Source organism: Sebastes umbrosus, chromosome 19 (genome assembly GCF_015220745.1).
Source record: "Sebastes umbrosus isolate fSebUmb1 chromosome 19, fSebUmb1.pri, whole genome shotgun sequence".
Taxonomy (NCBI): domain Eukaryota; kingdom Metazoa; phylum Chordata; class Actinopteri; order Perciformes; family Sebastidae; genus Sebastes; species Sebastes umbrosus.
In genome coordinates, this window is record NC_051287.1 from 584,104 (window position 1) to 609,413 (window position 25,310).

The window sequence follows — 25,310 nt, forward strand, 5'->3', positions numbered from 1 at the left end:
AGTTTCACAACGAGAGTTACAGGAGAGAAAAGTGTAATTATTTATTCATTTATGTATTTAATTACTATTTCAATGCAGTAAAAGAGGAAGGGCGCCCACTGGCATTTTTATTTATTTATTTATTTATTTATTCAGTTCTTTATTTATTTATTTAAAAAAAAATATTTATTTACTTGCTTTCTTTATTTATTTAGTTATTTATTTATTTACTTGCTTTCTTTATTTATTTAGTTATTTATTTATTTACTTACTTGCTTGCCTACTTATTTTGTTTTTTATTTATTTATGGGTGCGACCAGCGCCCTCCAGAAGGTGGCGCCCTAGCCCTAGACGTCCTATGCCTTAAGCTGGCCCTGAATATAAAGTCTCTGTCTCCTGGATATCTTTATTACCCAGCAGAGCTGCAACCATTAATCCATCAGCGGTCAACTATTAAATTACATTTTAACTACTAAATGTTGGCGAGGAAAAACTGTCATGTCCGTTTTCAAAAGGGGTCCCTTGACCTCTGACCTCCAGATCAGTGAATGTAAATGGGTTCTATGGGTACCCACGAGTCTCCCCTTTACAGACATGCCCACTTTATGATCATCACATACAGTTTGGGGCAAGTCATAGTCAAGTCAGCACACTGACACACTGACAGCTGTTGTTGCCTGTTGGGCTGCAGTTTGCCATGTTATGATTGGAGCATATAGTTTTATGCTAAATGCAGTACCTGTGAGGGTTTCTGGATCAATATCTGTCATTGATTTGTGTTGTTCATTGATTTACAGTAATAAATATATACATACATTTACATAAAGCAGCATATTTGTCCACTCCAATGTTGATAAGAGGATTAAATACTGGACTAATCTCCCTTTAAGGTTCATTTAGAACAGATAAAACATGTGAGATAAATTTGCGATTAAATAATAAAATAAATAATTTAAAATATAAATATAAATATATCTATATTTATTTATATATATATTTATGTATTAAAATGTATTTTTTATATGTATACACAATCTTATATATATATATTTATAGCACCAATGACAACAATAAAATAAAGATTCAAGATGTTTATTGTCACAATAGTTTTAGAAAGAAAATAAATAGTAAATACACAAGGACATATAAAAAACAATAAAATATAGTAAAATATAAGAACTAAATCTCCCTTTAAGGTACAATTTGAACAGATAATAAATGTGGGATTAATTTGTGATTAACTATAGACAATCATGTGATTAATAGTGATTCTATATTTTAATCGATTGATAAAATATTTAATATAATGTAATATATATACATTTTATTTATTTATGTATGTAAACAAAATGTTATATATATATATATATATATTATATTTATATATTGTTTCTAATGATTAATTAATGGTTAATATAAGAATATAATTTTTTTTATTATTATTGTTTTTAATGATTAATTAAAGGGACTGTTTGTAACTTTTTAAGCGTATAAATGTACCGGGTCGGGACACTTGCCGCTCGCGTGTGTCCGGAGTCTCTGCTCCTCTGCTCCTCTGCTCCTCTGCCTGCCTTCACTCACACACCACGCTCCTTCTCTCTCTCTCTCCACCTCTCCCGTGCATGCTGCTCACTCCACACTGCAGAAGAGTTAGTTTAGCTCTGAGAATATCTAGTGAATGTTCAGTGGACGTTTGTGCAGAAATAACTGCTGCAGCTCCTCCAGACCAACAGAGGTTTCCCGTGTCTTGTGAAGTGACGGGGCTCCGCAGAGAGAAACGTTATCGTCTCCCATCAAAACTCCGGCCGCGGTCGGGAGGCTGAGGCGGGAAAAGCCAACACTAGGATCAGCATTGATTCATGGAGAGACCTTGGTCTGGTCAGCTAGCATTACTGCCAAGCAGCTGAAATATAGAGTGATATTGTGCTTTTAGCTGACGTGTGTCTCCTCACTGTGTTGAGTGATGCTCCTTCATGTCTATGTAGAGCGAGCACAAGCGCCAGCAACAGGACGCTGACTTTAGTTGACTTAACGGACACAGGTGAAGCTGTTAACAACACATTATGATTCTTACTAATAGTCCCTTTAAGGGTTAATCTAACTCACTGTGCGACCCCTCAGATTGATCCTGGGGACCGTCTGTGGGGTCGCGACCCTCATGTTGAGAACCTGTGTTGCAGTAGCAGTTGGTGTGTGCGTCTGTTTGTGTGCGTGTGCGTGTGTGTGCGTGTGAACAGTAGAAACAGGAAACAGCCAATCAGATTCTCTTCGTGTTTTCCGGAAGTCTTCATTCTGCAGCCGGTTGTTTTATTTCTTTACCGGATCATTACCGGGTTTTAACGGTTTTAACGGTTTTAACGGTTTTAACGGTTTTAAACGTGTCGGATTAAAGTGTGTTGCCACGGTAACCAGGCGGTCTGATCACCTGAGGGAACACCTGCCGCCACCGGAAACACACGAGGCTTTACGGACTCCGAACTGACCGAAACTCCACCGGGACTCACCTGTCCGGAGTCTCACCTGGTTCACCTGGTCTGGTTTAGCCGCAGAGAGTTCCGGTAGAGGTTATTATGGGATGTTAGTGACCGGAGTTTGGAGCTCGAGCCGTCGGGATTATGTCGGTGAACGAGTTGTTCACAAAGGTGAGTCCCTTTACCTGTAAAACACTCTGACGTCACTCTGTACCTGCTCTCTCCCGTCTCTCTCCCGCTGCTGCTCCCCGGTTCTCCGGTTCTCCGGTTCTCCGGTTCTCCAACAACAACTAACTCCCGTTAACAAACAAACAGCTCTCAGGTCGACCTGAACCAGACTTCATGTTATTTTATGGAGCTTTAGCGTGTTGAGTCACCTGTTCTCAGTGTACCGGTAACGTCTTCTGTAGTGACAACACGTTAAATAACGTCCATATAACAGCCGGTTGGTGGATTATATGTGAGCCGAATGAACCAGAGGACCGAGCAGAGTCTCTGTGTGTAACCGGGTTGTAAAGTTTTCAACATTAAAACACTTTTAATAGTAAAAGTACTTTAAATATACTGTTTTTTGAATGGAGTTCAGCACCTCACTGAGCGGACAGGTGCAGGAGCTGTTCAGACGTGATTCCTAAATGTGAAATATAATAACAAAATATAAGAAGTAATATAGTAAATATACAAGGACACATAACATATAATACAATAAACAGTTTTCATGTCTACTGATCTAAATCAACCTGAACCAGACTTCATGTTATTTTATGGAGCTTTAGCGTGTTGAATCACCTGTTCTCAGTATCCCGGTAACGTCTTCTGTAGTGACTAAACGTTAAATAACATCCGTATCACAGCCGGTTGGTGGATTATATGTGAGCCGAATGAACCGGAAGACCGAGCAGAGTCTCTGTGTGTAACCGGGTTTTAAAGTTTTTAGCTTTAAGACACTTTAATATTAAATTGACATATTTGTGAATGGAGTTCAACACGTCGCGGAGCTGCTCAGACAGAGTTGGTTGTGTTCATGATGCAGTCTGATATCAGGCTTCATGTTGACAGACTGACTAGCTTACATTATTTTAATAAGTATTTCTGAGTGATTTGGTGACTGTGTGTGTGTGTGTGTGCGTGTGCGTGTGTGTCTGTGTGTGTGTGTGTGTGCGTGTGTGTGTGTGTGTGTGTTCAGTGAACTCTGTTAATGTTGGATTTAAAGTCACTGTTTGATTTATGATTCACTAAAACAGAAAATAATCATCATCATCATTATGTTTCCTATTAATGTATCTATATCTATATATCTATATATAGATATATAGATATCTATATATAGATCTATATCTATAGATCTATATATAGATCTATAGATCTATATCTATATATCTGTGGTAGTAAATTAGTTGTATTATTTTGGCTATTTTTAATGTCTCCTTAATACTGAATCACTGTCTACAGCTCCTTCATCTCCTCCTCCTCCTTCTTCTTCTTCTTCTTCTTCTTCTTCTTCTGTTTGATCATAAACTGGTGGAACAGATCAAACACATTGAAGACGTCAGTTTGGAAACTTTTCACTATTTTCTGATACGACTGATTGATTGATTGATTGACTGATTGATTGATTGATTGATTGATTGATTTACATAAAGCATCATATTAGTCCATGTTGATAAGAGGATTAAATGCTGGACTGATCTCCTTTAAGGTTCATTATGAACAGATACAACATGTGGGTTTGTGTGATTCAGTTAATCCTGATTAAATATGTTAATTGATTGACAGCCCTGGTTATTGATTGGCAGCCCTGGTTATTGATTGGCAGCCCTGGTTATTGATTGGTAGCCCTGGTTATTGATTGACAGCCCTGGTTATTGATTGGCAGCCCTGGTTATTGATTGGCAGCCCTGGTTATTGATTGGCAGCCCTGGTTGTTGATTGGCAGCCCTGGTTATTGATTGGCAGCCCTGGTTATTGATTGGTAGCCCTGGTTATTGATTGGCAGCCCTGGTTATTGATTGGCAGCCCTGGTTATTGATTGGCAGCCCTGGTTATTGATTGGCAGCCCTGGTTATTGATTGGCAGCAGTAGTAATAGAGTAATGTGGGGGTGGAGCAGCAGCAGCTCAGTAATCCTACTGCTGGACTCGGTCGGCCACTTAAAGCCGCCGTGAGACGGAATACTAATCCAGATCCTGCAGGTCCATCTGGTCCGTGTTCAGGTCTGAGACTGCTGAGTCATGGTCTCGTCTCTTAGTGATGGACGACGTCATGTTGAGAAGTGGAGCAGCTGTTTGTGTCTCATGATCAACAGGTTCTGGGTCTGGTAGGACGGGATTATCCTGAAACACCACAGAGACCCTCTGTGGGGGGGGGGGGGATTAATGTCTCCTACATCTGTTTGTGTATCAGCTCAGGACCTCCTTCTATAGCGCTCGCTTCAAAGACACCAGACTCCATTCACAAAACCAGTCATTTAACCTCTCGGAGCAGAGCAGAGGACGGTGAATCAGAGAGTCACAATAACACAAACTGACTACCGGATGGATGCAGCGGTGGACCAGCTCCTCTGTTCTGAGAGCTTAAATCTCTGGTTTTATGAATGGAGTCTGGTGGCTTTGAAGAGATATAACAGCTTCAGTTCCCCGTCAGAAAGAGCTGTCTGATGACGAGGTGAAAATATTCTAAATATAACGTACACTTAAACTGATATTCATTCTTTTAGGTGTCTATTGTTCTGCTGCTCCGTCCACAGCTGCTTCACCCCGACGGGGATCTGAAGCCGTTACATCTCTCTCTTCAAAGCCACCAGACTCCATTCATAAAACCAGAAATTGAACCTCTCAGAACAGGAGAGTTTACACACAACAACACGTCTTTCACTTATTTCCAAACGTAGCACTGTTAACGTTGACTCAGCTAGTAGGGATGTCACGGTAGAAATCTAGTAGTCGATACCAACACCAGTGAATTTACACGATTCTCGATACCATTCCATACCACGGTAAAATAAACATTAAATCCCATGTAATTCAACACGCACTCCTTTCTTAAAACATGTTAACATTACAAATAACAGAGGCCTTTAAGTAATAAATAAAAAGAAACGTCTGTTAACATATTAAAACAGAACATTGGCATGAAGCCTTCAAGTATCTAAAACAGACCATATCGTCTGGATGTCTGTCTCTGAGCTGCTTCGCTAAATTGGAAGTATTTCCTTCTTTGGAAAGGAAAGTACGACGGCAGCGTTACCGCACCGCATACTGGTTTTAACGAATCTATTATTACTCCTGTAACTCCGCCTCGAACACAAAGAACCTCCATACCGACTCTTGCTGTTTGTTTTCTGTGTTGAGTTGAGTTGAGTCGAGGCGGAGGCGGAGGCGGAGGCGGAGGCGGAGGCGGAGGCGGAGGCGGCGCTGCAGCAGCGGCCTTCTTTCACGTCTCGGGTTGTTGTTTTTTCCCGTGCTGTTACGGAACCGAAGAAAACGAGTACCGGCACAAAGTGCTTCACAAGAGAAAATAAATGAATAACACGGGTATTAAAAATATGGAGCGAAAACAAAGATACAGAATTAATTGAAAAACAAGTTGATAAAAATAAATAAATAAACATATTAATAAAATAATAATGAAATTATTATTTTATTTATTTCTGTTTTATATTTATGATTCTTTTTTTTTCTCTTACTAGTATGTTTACTGTGTAGATCGGCTCCGTTATATTTCATATATATTATTATTATTATTAACAGGTAGATGTTATATTTCATATATATTATTATTATTATGAACAGGTGTTGAGGCGTTTGCTGAGGTCTCAGTGACCTTTAGTTTCCTCTGTGTAGAAACTTGCCTCCGTCATCAGATCAAAGTTCCTCGTTCAGGTGAAGCGCTGTGACTTCCTGTCGACACACCTAGTGTCCCCCCCCCCCACCCTCCTGTGGGCGGAGACTCACCTGTAAACAGCTCTCTGTGTGTAACCTGAGACTCACCTGTAGAGCGAGACGGACTCTCTGCTTCATCTTAAGACGTCACAGTGAAACACGATGACAGGATGAATTCATCCGTGTGATTTAACGTGTTTCTGTTCGTCTTTATACCGAACCTGTTGAACCACTTCCTCAATGTTCGGCTGAATGTTGGAGAGGAAAACCTGTTTTCAAAGGGAAGGATCCTCCTACCTCCTGCCTCCTACCTCCTACCTCCTACCTCCTACCTCCTACCTCCTACCTCCTACCTCTCACCTCCAGAGATGTGAATGTGTGAGGGGTTTTTGAATGAAAAAAAAGTCCAAAAACGTTCCGAAAAAAAGTCTGACAATTGTCCAAAATATGTCTGAAAAAAAGTCTGAAAAATATCCGAAAAAAGGAAAATGTCTGAAAACAATGTAAAAAAAGGAGTGAAAAATGTAAAAAAAAAAAAAAAAAAAAAAGTCTGAAAAATGTAAAAAAAAAAGTCAGAAGACTGTCCAAAATATATCCAAAAAAGTCTGAAAAATATCCGAAAAAATGTAAAAAAAGAATAAAAATGTCTGAAAAAAGTCCCCAAAAAATGTCCGAAAGTTGTCCAAATTGTCCCAAAAAGTCTGGAAAATGTTCAAAAGAAAGGCAGAAATAAAGTGTGATCCTGGTTTCATAGTAAACTAGAGAACCTGATGAATCCATCGGTACCAACCAGGTCAGACTAGCTGGTCATGAAGGAGGTTAAATAACACTCCAAACTTACACTAAATGTTGGAGAGGAAAAACTGTCATGTCCATGTTCAAAGGGGTCCCTTGACCTCTGACCTCCAGATCAGTGAATGTAAATGGGTTCTATGGGTACCCACGAGTCTCCCCTTTACAGACATGCCCACTTTATGATCATCACATGCAGTATAAATGTGTTATTGTCTCCTATATAAACGGTGTAGTGTTGCAGAAATCTACAAAATGTCAAAAGTTTTTTTGATCCCAAATCCCAGCATGTCTTCTTCTCTGGTGTTCCTCGAGGTCTCAGTGTCTTAATGTGGTATTCTGGAGGATTATTGATCATGTTGATCAATAATCCAGTGGTAAACAAATGGTTAAATTTAGCACCAAATCTGTGAAACAAATGGTATCAACTTATGAGATATAATAGAGCATGAGGATGACATCATATCCGTCTATCATCATGTTCTAAACCCTCATACACTTTCATGATTTATTTTAAATAATTAATAAGTTCATGTTTATTTCTGATTTATGACTAGAACAACTTGACACACAGCGCAGAGCAGCATCTCAAATTAATCTCCAGGTTCCAGCTTTCAGATGATGTACACCACTTCTATGTGACATCTACTGCTGACCTGCTATCTCCCCCTAAAGACCCCCTAAAGAAGACTAGAACAGCTCTATGTGGGTCTCAGAGGGTTAATCGTTTGGTCTATAAAATGTCAGAAAACAGTGAAAACCGTCTAAAGTGGAAGGTGATGTCTTTATATGTCTTTATATGTCTTGTTACCCAAAAATATTCAGATTAATATGAAATTAAACAAAATAAACTTCCACATTTCAGAGGCTGAAAACACCTTCTGACATTTATTGTATAAAAAAAGTACTTTAACAATTAATCAATTATCAAAATAACTGTTATTATTTTTCTGTCGTTGAGATTTATGACCAAATATATCTGCAGCACTAATGATGCTGTTGACTGATATCAGAGTCTGGTGAACGTCTGCAGCCTGAGAGGAGCTGAACGACTCAGAGAGGAAGATCAGACACTCAGAAACACTTTAAACAACCTCAGGAACGTCCAGAGAGGCTTCAGAGAGTGTGAGTGAGAGTGTGTGTGAGTGTGTGTGTGTGTGTGTGTGTGTGTGTGTGTGTGTGTGTGTGTGTGTGTGTGTGTGTGTGTGTGTGCATGTCAGTGTGCGTGTGTCAGTATATGTGTGTGTATGTGTGCGCGTGTGTGTCTGTGTGTGTGTGTGTGTGTGTGTGTGTGTGTCCTCATTCCCGCTGTCGTCTCCTGCTGAGACGCTCCGCGTGCAGACGGTGTGCTGTGCAGCTATTGGTCGGTTAGTGCCGGTGTCCCAGATAAACAGGCAGCAGAGGGCTGCTCTGATTGGCTGCTGGTGTTGTGTATTGACCCTCACAGAGGACTCGCTGTAACACTGAGACTCAGTTAGTCTCTGCAGCTCATCGCTAGTTGAACCTTTATTTGACTGATTGATCAGTTCATCGTTTCATCTTCAGACAGAACCTGTGAGGATCTGCAGGTTCACTTTAAAGCTTCAGAGTGAAGATCCTGGTATCACATGAAACTACATGCCGTCTGATTCAGAGTAGAGATCATTAAATAATATCCAAGTTAAATATTATAAAGATATAAACGAGACATGAAAAACCCAAATTAAAGATATTAAAGGGACTGTTGGTAACTTTTTAAGCGTATAAATGTACCAGGTCAGGACACATGGTCGTTCATGTGTGGCCGCTGCCTCTGCTCCTCTGCTCCTCTGCTCCTCTGCTCCTCTGCTCCTCTGCTCCTCCGCTCCTCTGCTCCTCTGCTCCTCTGCTCCTCTGCTCCTCTGCTCCTCTGCTCCTCTGCTCCTCTGCTCCTCTGCCTGCCTTCACTCACACACCACGCTCCTTCTCTCTCTCTCTCCACCTCTCACGTGCATGCTGCTCACTCCACACTGCAGAAGAGTTAGTTTAGCTCTGAGAATATCTAGTGAATGTTCAGTGGACGTTTGTGCAGAAATAACTGCTGCAGCTCCTCCAGACCAACAGAGGTTTCCCGTGTCTTGTGAAGTGACGGGGCTCCGCAGAGAGAAACGTTATCGTCTCCCACCAAAACTCCGGCGTCTCCCCCGTTCCCTCCGGCCGCGGTCGGGAGGCTGAGGCGGGAAAAGCCAACACTAGGATCAGCATTGATTCATGGAGAGACCTTGGTCTGGTCAGCTAACATTACTGCCAAGCAGCTGAAATATAGAGTGATATTGTGCTTTTAGCTGACGTGTGTCTCCTCACTGTGTTGAGAGATGCTCCTTCATGTCTATGTAGAGCGAGCACAAGCGCCAGCAACAGGACGCTGACTTTAGTTGACTTAACGGCCACAGGTGAAGCTGTTAACAACACATTTAGGATTCTTACTAACAGACCCTTTAACTACTAAATGCAGCGAGGTAACTCTCCTGTAAAGTGTGTTGAGAGGAATAAAGAGAATGAAGAGCAGAAGTTGAGTCCAGCTGATCACTTCTGTGTTTTAATGAACTTCCTTTATGTTAATGAGCAGCTTCACTTCCTGTCTGACGGTCAATGATTAGTTGATTTATTTATATTCAGATTTATTTATGTTTTTATATGTTAGATAGAGAGAGAATAGAGAGAATAGAGAGAATAGAGAGAGAGAATAGAGAGAAGAGAGAATAAAGGTAGAGAATAGAGAGAGAGAATAGAGAGAGAGAATAAAGAGAGAGAATAGAGAGAATAGAGAGAGAGAATAGAGAGAATAGAGAGAATAGAGAGAGAGAATAAAGAGAGAATAGAGAGAATAGAGAGAGAGAATAGAGAGAATAGAGAGAGAGAATAGAGAGAATAGAGAGAATAGAGAGAATAGAGAGAATAGAGAGAGAGAATAAAGAGAGAGAATAGAGAGAATAGAGAGAGAGAATAGAGAGAATAGAGATAGAGAGAATAGAGAGAATAGAGAGAGAATAAATAGAGAGAATAGAGAGAGAGAATAGAGAGAATAGAGAGAATAGAGAGAGAGAATAGAGAGAATAGAGAGAGAGAATAGAGAGAATAGAGAGAGAATAGAGAGAGAGAATAGAGAGAGAATAGAGAGAGAATAGAGAGAGAATAGAGAGAGAGAATAGAGAGAGAATAGAGAGAGAGAATAGAGAGAGAATAGAGAGAGAATAGAGAGAGAGAATAGAGAGAGAATAGAGAGAATAGAGAGAGAATAGAGAGAGAGAATAGAGAGAGAGAATAGAGAGAGAGAATAGAGAGAGAATAGAGAGAGAGAATAGAGAGAGAGAATAGAGAGAGAATAGAGAGAGAATAGAGAGAGAATAGAGAGAGAATAGAGAGAGAGAATAGAGAGAGAATAGAGAGAGAGAATAGAGAGAGAGAATAGAGAGAGAATAGAGAGAGAATAGAGAGAATAGAGAGAGAATAGAGAGAGAATAGAGAGAGAGAATAGAGAGAGAATAGAGAGAGAATAGAGAGAGAGAATAGAGAGAGAATAGAGAGAATAGAGAGAGAATAGAGAGAGAGAATAGAGAGAGAATAGAGAGAGAATAGAGAGAGAGAATAGAGAGAATAGAGAGAATAGAGAGAGAGAATAGAGAGAATAGAGAGAGAGAATAGAGAGAATAGAGAGAATAGAGAGAGAATAGAGAGAATAGAGAGAATAGAGAGAGAGAATAGAGAGAGAATAAATAGAGAGAATAGAGAGAGAGAATAGAGAAAGAGAATAGAGAGAATAGAGAGAGAGAATAGAGAGAGAGAATAGAGAGAATAGAGAGAGAGAATAGAGAGAATAGAGAGAGAATAAATAGAGAGAATAGAGAGAATAGAGAGAGAGAATAGAGAGAATAGAGAGAGAGAATAGAGAGAGAGAATAGAGAGAATAGAGAGAATAGAGAGAGAATAGAGAGAGAATAGAGAGAATAGAGAGAATAGAGAGAATAGAGAGAGAATAGAGAGAGAATAGAGAGAGAGAATAGAGAGAATAGAGAGAATAGAGAGAGAATAGAGAGAGAGAATAGAGAGAATAGAGAGAATAGAGAGAGAATAGAGAGAGAGAATAGAGAGAGAATAAATAGAGAGAATAGAGAGAGAGAATAGAGAGAATAGAGAGAGAGAATAGAGAGAGAATAAATAGAGAGAATAGAGAGAGAGAATAGAGAGAATAGAGAGAATAGAGAGAGAATAGAGAGAGAGAATAGAGAGAATAGAGAGAATAGAGAGAGAATAGAGAGAGAGAATAGAGAGAATAGAGGGAGAGAGCAGGTGGAGTGTAGATTCAGGGTTTCAGGTGACCTCAAACAGGAAACTGTGTTTTTATTCAAATGACTTTCTGGTTTCTGTGAAGCAGATTTGCATTAAAGCTGCAGACGGTGATGTCATCATCCTCAGGTGAGCTGAGCTCAGGTATCTGATGGTTATTAATAATAATAATAATAATAATAATAACAATAACAGAACATTAATAATGAGCTGCTTCATGTGTCAGGTTGTCTGTTGGAAGGAGGAAGTTCCTGTTTGAAGCTTCCTAACTAGAGATGCACCGATACCGCCGTTTATCAGACCGAGTACAAGTACTTACATGTGGTACTCTCCGATACCGAGTACTGATATGAGTACCGATACGAGTACCGATACCGAGCACTTCTCTGTGCCTAAAGAGCCTCGTTAACAGCCAGCTGGAGGGTGTGAGGACACACGGCAGGCTGGGGAGTCCCGCATACGAGGCGGTGCGCCGCCACCGGCTCTAGGTCGGCTTGGAAAGGCTCGGGGTGAAGGTGCTTCCCGGGGCCGTGGACAAAGCGTCACCGGGATGGATTGTCCTCGGTGTGTCCTAACCGCGTCGTGCCCCCAGGGCGGCACGCGCAGGTCAGAGGGTGAAAGCAAAACCCCGGGGAGCAATGAAAGTGAGGGCCGGTGCGCGCCGGCTGAGGTGGGATCCCGGCCCAGCGGGGTCGGGCGCACCCTGGCCCGTCTCACCCGCGCCGTCGGGGAGTTGGAGCGTGAGCGCGTGCGTGAGGACCCGAAAGATGGTGGCGAGAGGTTAACGTCACGCTGCTGTAAAGTGGTATCGGAGCCGTTTTGCGAGTACATGAGCACAGTATCGGACCATCCCTAATCCTAATGAACCACATCCTCTGATGATGATGATGATGATGATGATGATGATGATGACGATGACGATGACGATGACGATGAAGATCCTCAGAGCTGAGCTGAGATCAGTAGTTGATCTTGACAGACGGATCATCATCAGTGTGTGTTGGATGATCATCATCAGTGTGTGTTGGATGATCAGATCAGTGTGTGTTGGATGATCATCATCAGTGTGTGTTGGATGATCAGATCAGTGTGTGTTGGATGATCATCATCAGTGTGTGTTGGATCATCATCAGTGTGTGTTGGATCATCATCAGTGTGTGTTGGATGATCAGCATCAGTGTGTGTTGGATCATCATCAGTGTGTGTTGGATGATCACATCAGTGTGTGTTGGATGATCAGATCAGTGTGTGTTGGATGATCAGATCAGTGTGTGTTGGATGATCAGATCAGTGTGTGTTGGGTCAGCATCAGTGTGTGTTGGATGATCAGCATCAGTGTGTGTTGGATCAGCATCAGTGTGTGTTGGATGATCAGATCAGTGTGTGTTGGATCATCATCAGTGTGTTGGATGATCAGATCAGTGTGTGTTGGATGATCAGATCAGTGTGTGTTGGATGATCAGATCAGTGTGTGTTGGATCATCATCAGTGTGTGTTGGATGATCAGATCAGTGTGTGTTGGATCATCATCAGTGTGTGTTGGATGATCAGATCAGTGTGTGTTGGATGATCATCATCAGTGTGTGTTGGATGATCAGATCAGTGTGTGTTGGATGATCAGATCAGTGTGTGTTGGATCATCATCAGTGTGTGTTGGATGATCAGATCAGTGTGTGTTGGATGATCATCATCAGTGTGTGTTGGATGATCAGATCAGTGTGTGTTGGATGATCAGCATCAGTGTGTGTTGGATGATCAGCATCAGTGTGTGTTGGATCATCATCAGTGTGTGTTGGATGATCAGATCAGTGTGTGTTGGATGATCATCATCAGTGTGTGTTGGATGATCAGATCAGTGTGTGTTGGATGATCAGATCAGTGTGTGTTGGATGATCAGCATCAGTGTGTGTTGGATGATCAGCATCAGTGTGTGTTGGATGATCAGCATCAGTGTGTGTTGGATGATCAGCATCAGTGTGTGTTGGATGATCAGATCAGTGTGTGTTGGATGATCAGATCAGTGTGTGTTGGATCATCATCAGTGTGTGTTGGATGATCAGATCAGTGTGTGTTGGATGATCAGATCAGTGTGTGTTGGATGATCATCATCAGTGTGTGTTGGATGATCAGCATCAGTGTGTGTTGGATGATCAGCATCAGTGTGTGTTGGATGATCAGTATCCGCTGCTTGAAGTGGACTGAAATCAGTACCAGTACTCTCTTCTTCACATGTTGGCGTGTAGCAGCAGGAACATCTCCTCCTCTGAAGCTGCTGAAGATTATTCATCTCAACACCGCATGCTGACTCAGCACTCTGTATTGTTCTTCATGACTCAGCAGATAATCTGCTCACAGCTCGTTGACGATGTGAGAGAAACAAACAGTCTGTTAACCAGCTGATTCAGGAGGACGTAAACATTCATCATACAGCCACTGAAGGATCATCATGAGATGATGATGTTCAGCCGTTCATGTTCCTCAGAGGATGAATACTCATGACTCTGGTGACTTTCCCTCCAGCGCCACCAGCAGGTTCCTATTAGTGACACGTTTCTGTGTTTTTAGTCCTCGTACGTTGCTGAAAGTCGTGCTGAGCGTCACTAATAAAGAGGAAATCTGTGTCTATGAACACGAATCAAATAGATTATATTTAGTGACTTGAGTTTAGTTGACTTGAACGTGACTCAGATGTCAGACGTTCATCGTTCATCGTTCAGGGTCGAAGCGTTGAAGTTTTGTCTCAGAAACAATAATGAGTGAAGTTAACGAGGCGTTGGATCAGGAGCAGAAACTCCGTTAATCTGCAGATAAAAACTCATTATTCCTCGTTGCCGTGGAGACGGACTGAGATCGGATCTGTTGTTCCATGTTTCATGATGACTAACTAAATCCTAGAACACAGAGTATGGAAGGTTTGATTGTATTCCTCGACGGTGATCATCACCATGTCTTGTTGTTGTTGTGTTTCAGTACACCCGGGTCTGGATCCCCGACCCGGAGGAGGTGTGGAAGGCTGCAGAGATCATCAGAGACTATAAAGAAGGAGAGTCCATCCTTCACCTCAAGCTAGAGGATGAGACGGTATTTAAACACACTATAAACCACTGTTGGATGTATGGAGGACAAAACCTGCCAAAATAAATAAATGACTCGATGAATAAATAAATATGCCATTAAATGAACCAAAAATAATATTAAAGATAAATGTACCCATTGATTTATTGATCAAATGTGAAATAATTGACATTTCTGTTTCAATTTGCTTCTTTAAATATATATCCCCTATCTATCTACTCTTCTATTTAATTTCCCTTTTATATATTTATTTATTTGTATTAACTTTTAAATGTATTTATTTTTGTATTTATTTAGAAAATAGTATTAAATGTTTTTATTCATTATGAATTCTTCTCCGAGTAAGTAGTAATTAATACAAAGACAAATAAATAAAGAAGCACATTAAAACAGAAGTATCAATTTATGTCACATTTTATCAATAAATGAATGCCTACATTTATTTTTAATATATATTTTTTTCATTTAATGGTATATTTATTTATTCATCGAGTCATTTATTTATTATTTTGGCAGGTTTTGTCCTCCATATAGATACAGAATTTAACTTTTTAATTTAATGTGCTTCTATATTTATTTATCTTTGTATTGTACTATTTACTTACTGCACACCTGTACCGGTCAGAGAACGCAAGAGCTGAGGAGAATTAAAAATGAATAAATACATTTTACAATAAATAAATAGATTTAAAAGTAAATAAAATAAATAAAAGGGAAAATTAAATAGAAGAGTAGATAGGGGATACATATTTAAAGAAGCAAACTAAAACAGAAATGTCAATTATTTCACATTTTATCAATAAATGAATGCCTACATTTATTTTCAATATTTTATTTACATTTAATGGCATATTTATTTATTTATTTATTTATTATTATATTTATTATTATATTTATTATCCGTCCTCCACATAGATACAGAATCTATTTTTTTATCTTTTTATTTCAATCAGAGAGAACAAACACCCTCTAGACCTGTTAGATGTTCTGTATATGGTCATTGTTAGTATTGATGACGTATTGATGACGTATCGATGACATATTGATGACATATTGATGACGTCCTCCCGTCCTCAGCCTCTGGAGTACCCCGTGGGTCCGAAGAGTAACCCTCTTCCTTTCCTGCGTAACCCCGACATCCTGGTGGGGGAGAATGACCTCACGGCGCTCAGCTACCTGCATGAACCCGCCGTCCTGCACAACCTCAAGGTCCGCTTCCTGGAGCCCAACCACATCTACACGTACTGCGGTCAGTCAGCGTCCAGCATCTGTTACTGTATGATATGTATATTCTAAAGATAGCGTACACTTCAAACGTGTGTGTGTGTGTGTGTGTGTGTGTGTGTGTGTGTGTGTGTGTGTGTGTGTGTGTGTGTGTGTGTGTGTGTGTGTGTGTGTGTGTGTGTGTGTGTGTGTGTGTGCGCGTGCAGGGATCGTGCTGGTGGCCATCAACCCGTACGACCAGCTGCAGATCTACGGCGAGGAGGTGATCCGGGCCTACAGCGGTCAGAACATGGGCGACATGGACCCTCATATCTTTGCTGTGGCTGAGGAGGCGTACAAGCAGATGGCCAGGTCAGATCACATGATCACTGTTTATAAATACTCACGTTAACTGGTATAAATACACACATTAACTGATATATATACACAGGTTAATGTGTATAAATACACACATTAACTGATATATATACACAGGTTAATGTGTATAAATACACACATTAACTGATATATATATACACAGGTTAATGTGTATAAATACACACATTAACTGATATATATGCACAGGTTAATGTGTATAAATACACACATTAACTGATATATATGCACAGGTTAATGTGTATAAATACACACGTTATATAATAATAAATTTGTAATTTCTTCTTCTTCTTCTTCTTCTTCTTCTTCTTCTTCTTCTTCTTCTTCTTCTCCTCTTCTTGTGTCTGTCTGTTCTGCAGAGACGAGAGGAATCAGTCCATCATCGTGAGCGGAGAATCCGGAGCAGGGAAGACGGTTTCTGCGAAGTACGCCATGCGTTTCTTCGCCACGGTGGGCGGCTCGGCTAACGACACTAACGTGGAGGAGAAGGTGCTCGCCTCCAGCCCCATCATGGAGGTCAGTGGAGGTCACTCCTCTTCTTCTCTTTCAGTCCACTCTAACGCCAGCGGCTGCTTAGCTTAGCTTAGCATAAAGACTGGAGACGGAGGGAAACAGCTAGCCTGGCTCCACCTCCCAGCTCTCTGTGTTACGTTACGCTGACGACACCGTCCTCTCTCATCAGGCTATCGGAAACGCTAAAACCACTCGGAACGACAACAGCAGTCGCTTTGGGAAGTACATCCAGATCGGCTTCAGCCGCCATTACAACATCATCGGAGCCAACATGAGGACCTACCTGCTGGAGAAGTCCAGGGTGGTGTTCCAGGTGGGAGGATTCAGTTCATCAGACTTATATCAGACTTATATCAGACTTTAATCAGACTTATATCAGACTTATATCAGACTTTAATCAGACTTTAATCAGACTTATATCAGACTTATATCAGACTTTAATCAGACTTATATCAGACTTATATCAGACTTATATCAGACTTTAATCAGACTTATATCAGACTTTAATCAGACTTATATCAGACTTATATCAGGTTGTTTCTCTGTGTGACTGATTTCTGTGTTTAAACGTCTGTCAGGCTGAAGATGAGAGAAACTATCACATCTTCTACCAGCTGTGTGCCTCCTCCAGTCTCCCAGAGTTCAGAGACCTCAGCCTCAGTGAGTACTACTACAGTTACTGCTCTATGTACTACTACAGTTACTGCTCTATGTACTACTACATTACTGCTCTATGTACTACTACAGTTACTGCTCTATGTACTACTACATTACTGCTCTATGTACTACTACGTTACTGCTCTATGTACTACTACAGTTACTGCTCTATGTACTACTACAGTTACTGCTCTATGTACTACTACATTACTGCTCTATGTACTACTACAGTTACTGCTCTATGTACTACTACATTACTGCTCTATGTACTACTACAGTTACTGCTCTATGTACTACTACAGTTACTGCTCTATGTACTACTACAGTTACTGCTCTATGTACTACTACATTACTGCTCTATGTACTACTACAGTTACTGCTCTATGTACTACTACATTACTGCTCTATGTACTACTACGTTACTGCTCTATGTACTACTACAGTTACTGCTCTATGTACTACTACAGTTACTGCTCTATGTACTACTACATTACTGCTCTATGTACTACTACAGTTACTGCTCTATGTACTACTACATTACTGCTCTATGTACTACTACAGTTACTGCTCTATGTACTACTACAGTTACTGCTCTATGTACTACTACATTACTGCTCTATGTACTACTACAGTTACTGCTCTATGTACTACTACATTACTGCTCTATGTACTACTACAGTTACTGCTCTATGTACTACTACAGTTACTGCTCTATGTACTACTACGTTACTGCTCTATGTACTACTACAGTTACTGCTCTATGTACTACTACAGTTACTGCTCTATGTACTACTACATTACTGCTCTATGTACTACTACAGTTACTGCTCTATGTACTACTACAGTTACTGCTCTATGTACTACTACATTACTGCTCTATGTACTACTACAGTTAGTAACAGGAGATGTGAGGAAATTTAAATGAGGTAATCAACTTTTGTTAAATGTACTAGAGCTGTCAAATATAACGTGATATATATGATTTTTTTTTTAAATTTATCTAATTTTTGTGGTCATTTTTTTAATCTTTTTTAGGATATTTTGGGAAATTCTTTGGACCTTTTTGTTAAGATATATTTAGGACCTTTTTTGAACTTTTGTTTAAGACATTTTACGGACATGGTCACAGGTCAGAGGTCAAGGGACCCCTTTGTAAATGGATATGATGATTTTTTCTTGCTAACATTTAGCCCAACGTTGGAGCGTTATTAATCCTCCTTCCTGACCAGCTGGTCTGACTCTGATAGAGAACCTGATGAATCCTTCGGTACCAACCGTTGACACTTTAATTCATTCATTCATCGTTTCTCTGCAGCAGCTCCCTCTCTCAGTGTTTTATCATCAAAGTGTCTGAATCCATCCGTTGACTTGATCTTCTGATTCGTTCTTGTCGCTCAGCCACCGCCGAAGATTTCACCTTCACGTCTCTGGGGGAGAACATCTTCATCGAGGGCGTGAACGACGCTGACGACCTGAAGAAGACCAAAGAGGCCTTCACGCTGCTGGGTGAGGACAGGTCCACACAGTCATATCTCACTCATTAGTCCCCACGTGTCCAACGTGTCCAACGTGTCCAACGTGTCCGTGTGGTTTTCAGGGATAAAGGAAGGCAGTCAGAGCAGCATCTTTAAAGTCGTTGCCTCCATCCTCCATCTGGGAAACATCGAGATCTGCTCGGAGCGAGACGGAGAGTCCTGTCACGTCTCGGTACGTCACCGTGGTTACAGCGTGGTTACAGCAGGTCAGAGTGATGTCACCCTCTAACAGGTGAAGGTGTGTGTTGTTGTTGTGTGTCTCAGGGAGACGACCTCCACCTGCAGCACTTCTGCAGGCTGCTGGGGGTGGAGCTGCAGCAGATGGAGCACTGGCTCTGTCACAGGAAGCTGGTCACGGCGTCCGAGACCTACGTGAAGAACATGTCCAGCAAGCAGGCGGAAAACGCCCGCGACGCCCTCGCCAAACACATCTACGCTCGCATGTTCGACTGGATCGTGGAGCACATTAACAAGGCCCTGCACACCTCCGCCAAACAGCACTCCTTCATCGGAGTCCTGGACATCTACGGGTGAGACGGACGGAGACATTTATTACTTTGCATTAATGTGCACCGGTCGGTCTACCACGTCAACGGTTTATTACACAACAATGACCCGCTAGCTGTTCATTATCACGCTTATTACACGGCTACTGACTGAAGATATCAATAATCTGACACAAAAACGGTCCTCCAGAGTCCCACATCAGAGCTGCGCCCATAGCAACGGTCTGTTATATGTAGCAACGGTCCGTTATACATAGCAACGGTCCGTTGTACATAGCAACGGTCTGTTATACATAGCAACGGTCCGTTATACATAGCAACGGTCTGTTATACGTAGCAACGTTCCGTTATACATAGCAACGGTCCGTTATACGTAGCAACGGTCTGTTATACGTAGCAACGGTCCGTTATACGTAGCAACGGTCTGCTATACGTAGCAACGGTTTGTTATACGTAGCAACGGTCTGTTATACGTAGCAACTGGCCGTTATAAAGAAATAACAGACCATAGAACACTGTGATTGACCAATCAGAGTCGAGTATTCAACACAGCCGTGTAATAAAAATATATATATTACTATTATTATTATTTTTCTGTCTTAGATTCTCTGGTTATTTTTACTTGTGTGATTTTCTTTTGAAACATATTTAATCAAAGTTGTTGGAGGAACCTGAGATCTATCAGACTTCTCCTCTGAAACTGTTCACGATTAGTTGAAACCTGAAACCTGAGAATAAGAGTTGAGATGAGACGATGGTCTTCTGTCTGATTGTCTTCTGTCTTCTGTCTTCTTTCTGATTGTCTTCTGTCTGATTGTCTTCTGTCTTCTTTCTGATTGTCTTCTGTCTGATTGTCTTCTGTCTTCTTTCTGATTGTCTTCTGTCTGATTGTCTTCTGTCTTCTTTCTGATTGTCTTCTGTCTTCTGTCTGATTGTCTTCTGTCTGATTGTCTTCTGTCTTCTGTCTGATTGTCTTCTGTCTTCTGTCTTCTGTCTTCTTTCTGATTGTCTTCTGTCTGATTGTCTTCTGTCTTCTGTCTGATTGTCTTCTGTCTTCTGTCTTCTGTCTTCTGTCTTCTGTCTGATTGTCTTCTGTCTTCTGTCTTCTGTCTTCTTTCTGATTGTCTTCTGTCTTCTTTCTGATTGTCTTCTGTCTTCTGTCTGATTGTCTTCTGTCTTCTGTCTTCTGTCTTCTTTCTGATTGTCTTCTGTCTTCTGTCTGATTGTCTTCTGTCTTCTGTCTTCTTTCTGATTGTCTTCTGTCTTCTGTCTGATTGTCTTCTGTCTTCTGTCTGCAGCTTCGAGACGTTCGACATCAACAGTTTTGAGCAGTTCTGCATCAACTACGCCAACGAGAAACTCCAGCAGCAGTTCAACTCTGTGAGTCTCCTGTTCTCTGGTGGATCACCTGAACCTGAACCTGAACCTGAACCTGAACCTGAACCTGAACCTGAACCTGAACCTGAACCTGTTCTGTATTCTGTATTCTGTGTTCATATGAAGTGGAGACGGAGACGAGCTGATGGTTGTTGTTGTCTTGTGTCCTCAGCATGTGTTCAAGCTGGAGCAGGAGGAGTACATGAAGGAGCAGATCCCCTGGACTCTGATCGACTTCTACGATAACCAGCCCTGCATCGACCTGATCGAGGCTCGACTCGGCATCCTGGACCTGCTGGACGAGGAGTGTAAGGTCAGTACGCTCTCTGGTGATGATGATGATGATGATGATGATGATGATGAGCAGCATTAGAGGAACAGATCTGTTATTATTATTATGATATAATCTACTTCCTGTTTCAGGTGCCGAAGGGGACGGACCAGAACTGGGCCCAGAAGCTCTACAAGCAGCACTCCAGCAGCGCTCACTTCCAGAAACCTCGTATGTCCAACATCTCCTTCATCATCCTGCACTTCGCTGACGAGGTGAGCAGAGCACCTGGTCCAGGTCCAGGTCCAGGTCCAGGTCCAGGTCCAGGTCCAGGTCCTGGTCCAGGTCCAGGTCCAGGTCCAGGTCCAGGTCCAGGTCCAGGTCCAGGTCCAGGTCCAGGTCCAGGTCCTGGTCCAGGTCCAGGTCCAGGTCCAGGTCCAGGTCCAGGTCCAGGTCCTGGTCCAGGTCCTAATTTTTTTGGACATATTTCGTCTTTTTTTCAGCCTCTGTTCTGACTTATTTCAGACACATTTTGTCCTTCTTCAGACGTTAGCATGCAGCGTTAGCTCTGCTCTGTCTAGCTCTGCTTTTCTTGTCAATGTGTGAAACCCAAAGTGTTTCCATCCTTTACTGGATGTGTAGTGTTTACCACGCTGGATTTAACATGGGAGGGTGCAGGTCGTATCCACGACGACCCTCCAACGGTTTACACTCTCTGAGGTTTGTTTTGGTTGACGGATACGCAACGGATATGACGTCACGTTACTCAGACTACCACAATAAAAGATATGACGTCACGTTACTCAGACTACCACAATAAAAGACATGACGTCACGTTACTCAGACTACCACAATAAAAGATATGACGTCACGTTACTCAGACTACCACAATAAAAGATATGACGTCACGTTACTCAGACTACCACAATAAAAGCGGTGACTTCCTTCTACCTCCTCGTAGACTCAGATGAAGCAGATAGATCCATTCTGACATTAAAACCTCTGTTTAGAGATCGTGATACATCGTGAATTGATTCCCCCCCCCCCCTAGTGTTCTGCTTATTTTCAGGTTCTTACTTATGTTTTGGGTTCCTACTAGAACACATTTGCATTTGTTATGTTTTAATGTTCTAATGATTGATTACTGTTTGTATTAAATGTTATTATGATGAGGCGTTCACTGAGCTGCTGTCTGACAGGTGGAGTATCAGTGTGACGGCTTTCTGGAGAAGAACAGAGACACCGTCTACGAGGAGCAGATCAACATCCTGAAGGCCAGTCAGGTAAGAACCAGAACCAGAACCGGAACCACAGAACCACAGAACCAGAACCACAGAACCACAGAACCATTTTTCTGTCAATATCATGTCACCATTAGAGCAGTTTAATCTGGTGGAGCAACGTCCTCCATGATGGATACTGGTTTTCCGTCCTACGTTCATACGGTGGTGGGTTTGATGGTGTAACTGGTATTAATGGTGTTTGATGGTGTAACTGGTATTAATGGTGTCTGATGGTGTAACTGGTATTAATGGTGTTTGATGGTGTAACTGGTATTAATGGTGTCTGATGGTGTAACTGGTATTAATGGTGTTTAATGGAGTAACTGGTATTAATGGCGTTTGATGGTGTAACTGGTATTAATGGTGTTTGATGGTGTAACTGGTATTAATGGCGTTTGATGGTGTAACTGGTATTAATGGCGTTTGATGGTGTAACTGGTATTAATGGTGTCTGATGGTGTAACTGGTATTAATGGTGTTTGATGGAGTAACTGGTATTAATGGCGTTTGATGGTGTAACTGGTATTAATGGTGTTTGATGGTGTAACTGGTATTAATGGTGTTTGATGGTGTAACTGGTATTAATGGTGTCTGATGGTGTAACTGGTATTAATGGTGTTTGATGGTGTAACTGGTATTAATGGTGTTTGATGGTGTAACTGGTATTAATGGTGTCTGATGGTGTAACTGGTATTAATGGTGTTTGATGGTGTAACTGGTATTAATGGTGTCTGATGGTGTAACTGGTATTAATGGTGTTTGATGGTGTAACTGGTATTAATGGTGTTTAATGGAGTAACTGGTATTAATGGTGTTTGATGGTGTAACTGGTATTAATGGTGTCTGATGGTGTAACTGGTATTAATGGTGTTTGATGGTGTAACCGGTATTAATGGTGTTTGATGGTGTAACTGGTATTAATGGTGTTTGATGGTGTAACTGGTATTAATGGCGTCTGATGGTGTAACTGGTATTAATGGTGTTTGATGGTGTAACTGGTATTAATGGTGTCTGATGGTGTAACTGGTATTAATGGTGTTTGATGGTGTAACTGGTATTAATGGCGTTTGATGGTGTAACTGGTATTAATGGTGTCTGATGGTGTAACTGGTATTAATGGTGTTTAATGGAGTAACTGGTATTAATGGCGTCTACGTGGTGTTAAAGTTAGAGTGGTTCTTCCAGACCGTGTGAGGCGGATCAGACTGACAGTGTGTCCTCTTAGTTTCAGCTGGTCGCTGATCTGTTTCATGAGAAGGACGCCGTCGCCCCCCCGAAGTCCTCCAGAGTGAACGTCAGACCCGCCAAGTCCACTCCCAGAGCCCCCAACAAGGAGCACCGCAAGACCGTGGGACACCAGGTGAGCTCAATGCTGCAGGTCTCTGCTGCTCCCTGCAGGTCTATACAGGTCTCTGCTGCTCCCTGGAGGACTCTGCTGCTCCCTGGAGGTCTATACAGGTCTCTGCTGCTCCCTGCAGGTCTATACAGGTCTCTGCTGCTCCCTGGAGGACTCTGCTGCTCCCTGGAGGTCTATACAGGTCTCTGCTGCTCCCTGCAGGTCTATACAGGTCTCTGCTGCTCCCTGGAGGACTCTGCTGCTCCCTGGAGGTCTATACAGGTCTCTGCTGCTCCCTGCAGGTCTATACAGGTCTCTGCTGCTCCCTGGAGGACTCTGCTGCTCCCTGGAGGTCTATACAGGTCTCTGCTGCTCCCTGCAGGTCTATACAGGTCTCTGCTGCTCCCTGGAGGACTCTGCTGCTCCCTGGAGGTCTATACAGGTCTCTGCTGCTCCCTGGAGGACTCTGCAGGGAGCAGCAGATCGTCTCTGCAGGTCTGCAGACCCTCAGTGTTGCTGTTGCAGGGTCTGATGTGTCTCTGTGTTCTGGTTCAGTTCCGCAGCTCTCTCCACCTCCTGATGGAGACTCTGAACGCTACGACTCCTCACTACGTCCGCTGCATCAAACCCAACGACTACAAGGAGGCCTTCTCGTGAGTCCACCTCTCCACCTCTCTACCTCTCTCTACCTCTCCACCTCTCTACCTCTCCACCTCTCTCTACCTCTCCACCTCTCCACCTCTCTACCTCTCCACCTCTCACCTCTCCACCTCTCTACCTCTCCACCTCTCCACCTCTCCACCTCTCCACCTCTCTCTACCTCTCCACCTCTCTACCTCTCTACCTCTCTACCTCTCCACCTCTCCACCTCTCCACCTCTCCACCTCTCCACCTCTCCACCTCTCTACCTCTCCACCTCTCCACCTCTCTACCTCTCCACCTCTCCACCTCTCTCTACCTCTCTACCTCTCTACCTCTCTACCTCTCCACCTCTCCACCTCTCCACCTCTCCACCTCTCTACCTCTCCACCTCTCCACCTCTCCACCTCTCCACCTCTCCACCTCTCTACCTCTCCACCTCTCCACCTCTCTACCTCTCCACCTCTCTACCTCTCCACCTCTCTCCACCTCTCCACCTCTCCACCTCTCCACCTCTCTCTACCTCTCCACCTCTCTCTACCTCTCTACCTCTCCACCTCTCTACCTCTCCACCTCTCTACCTCTCCACCTCTCCAACTCTCCACCTCTCCACCTCTCTACCTCTCTCTACCTCTCCACCTCTCTCTACCTCTCCACCTCTCTACCTTTCCACCTCTCTCTACCTCTCCACCTCTCTCTACCTCTCCACCTCTCTCTACCTCTCCACCTCTCCACCTCTCCACCTCTCCACCTCTCCACCTCTCCACCTCTCCACCTCTCTCTACCTCTCCACCTCTCCACCTCTCTACCTCTCTACCTCTCCACCTCTCCACCTCTCCACCTCTCTACCTCTCTACCTCTCTACCTCTCCACCTCTCCACCTCTCCACCTCTCCACCTCTCTACCTCTCCACCTCTCTCTACCTCTCCACCTCTCCACCTCTCTACCTCTCCACCTCTCTACCTCTCTACCTCTCCACCTCTCCACCTCTCTACCTCTCCACCTCTCCACCTCTCTACCTCTCCACCTCTCCACCTCTCTACCTCTCCACCTCTCTCTACCTCTCCACCTCTCCACCTCTCTACCTCTCCA

General features: G+C 42.5%; 1 protein-coding gene across 4 annotated transcripts in view; it reads left to right on the forward strand.

The window, feature by feature from the left end:
• The window catches only part of myo5b (myosin VB), a 53,671-nt gene that overhangs the window by 574 nt on the left and 27,787 nt on the right, over positions 1 to 25,310 (forward strand). For 3 of the 4 annotated variants that reach the window (XR_005204289.1, XM_037751783.1, XM_037751784.1), the window contains exons 2-16: positions 14,398 to 14,508; positions 15,580 to 15,751; positions 15,933 to 16,077; positions 16,461 to 16,617; positions 16,784 to 16,927; positions 17,193 to 17,274; positions 18,670 to 18,777; positions 18,869 to 18,978; positions 19,071 to 19,336; positions 20,611 to 20,692; positions 20,862 to 21,002; positions 21,113 to 21,235; positions 22,160 to 22,243; positions 23,469 to 23,603; positions 24,135 to 24,232. Coding sequence is in view for 3 of the 4 variants with exons in the window: in XM_037751783.1 (XP_037607711.1) it covers positions 14,398 to 14,508; positions 15,580 to 15,751; positions 15,933 to 16,077; positions 16,461 to 16,617; positions 16,784 to 16,927; positions 17,193 to 17,274; positions 18,670 to 18,777; positions 18,869 to 18,978; positions 19,071 to 19,336; positions 20,611 to 20,692; positions 20,862 to 21,002; positions 21,113 to 21,235; positions 22,160 to 22,243; positions 23,469 to 23,603; positions 24,135 to 24,232 (1,958 nt within the window). In the remaining variant the exon portion in view is untranslated. Of the gene's footprint in view, positions 1 to 2,252; positions 2,622 to 14,397; positions 14,509 to 15,579; positions 15,752 to 15,932; positions 16,078 to 16,460; positions 16,618 to 16,783; positions 16,928 to 17,192; positions 17,275 to 18,669; positions 18,778 to 18,868; positions 18,979 to 19,070; positions 19,337 to 20,610; positions 20,693 to 20,861; positions 21,003 to 21,112; positions 21,236 to 22,159; positions 22,244 to 23,468; positions 23,604 to 24,134; positions 24,233 to 25,310 lie in introns of those variants that run through there. The other variant, XM_037751785.1, reaches the window with a different exon arrangement.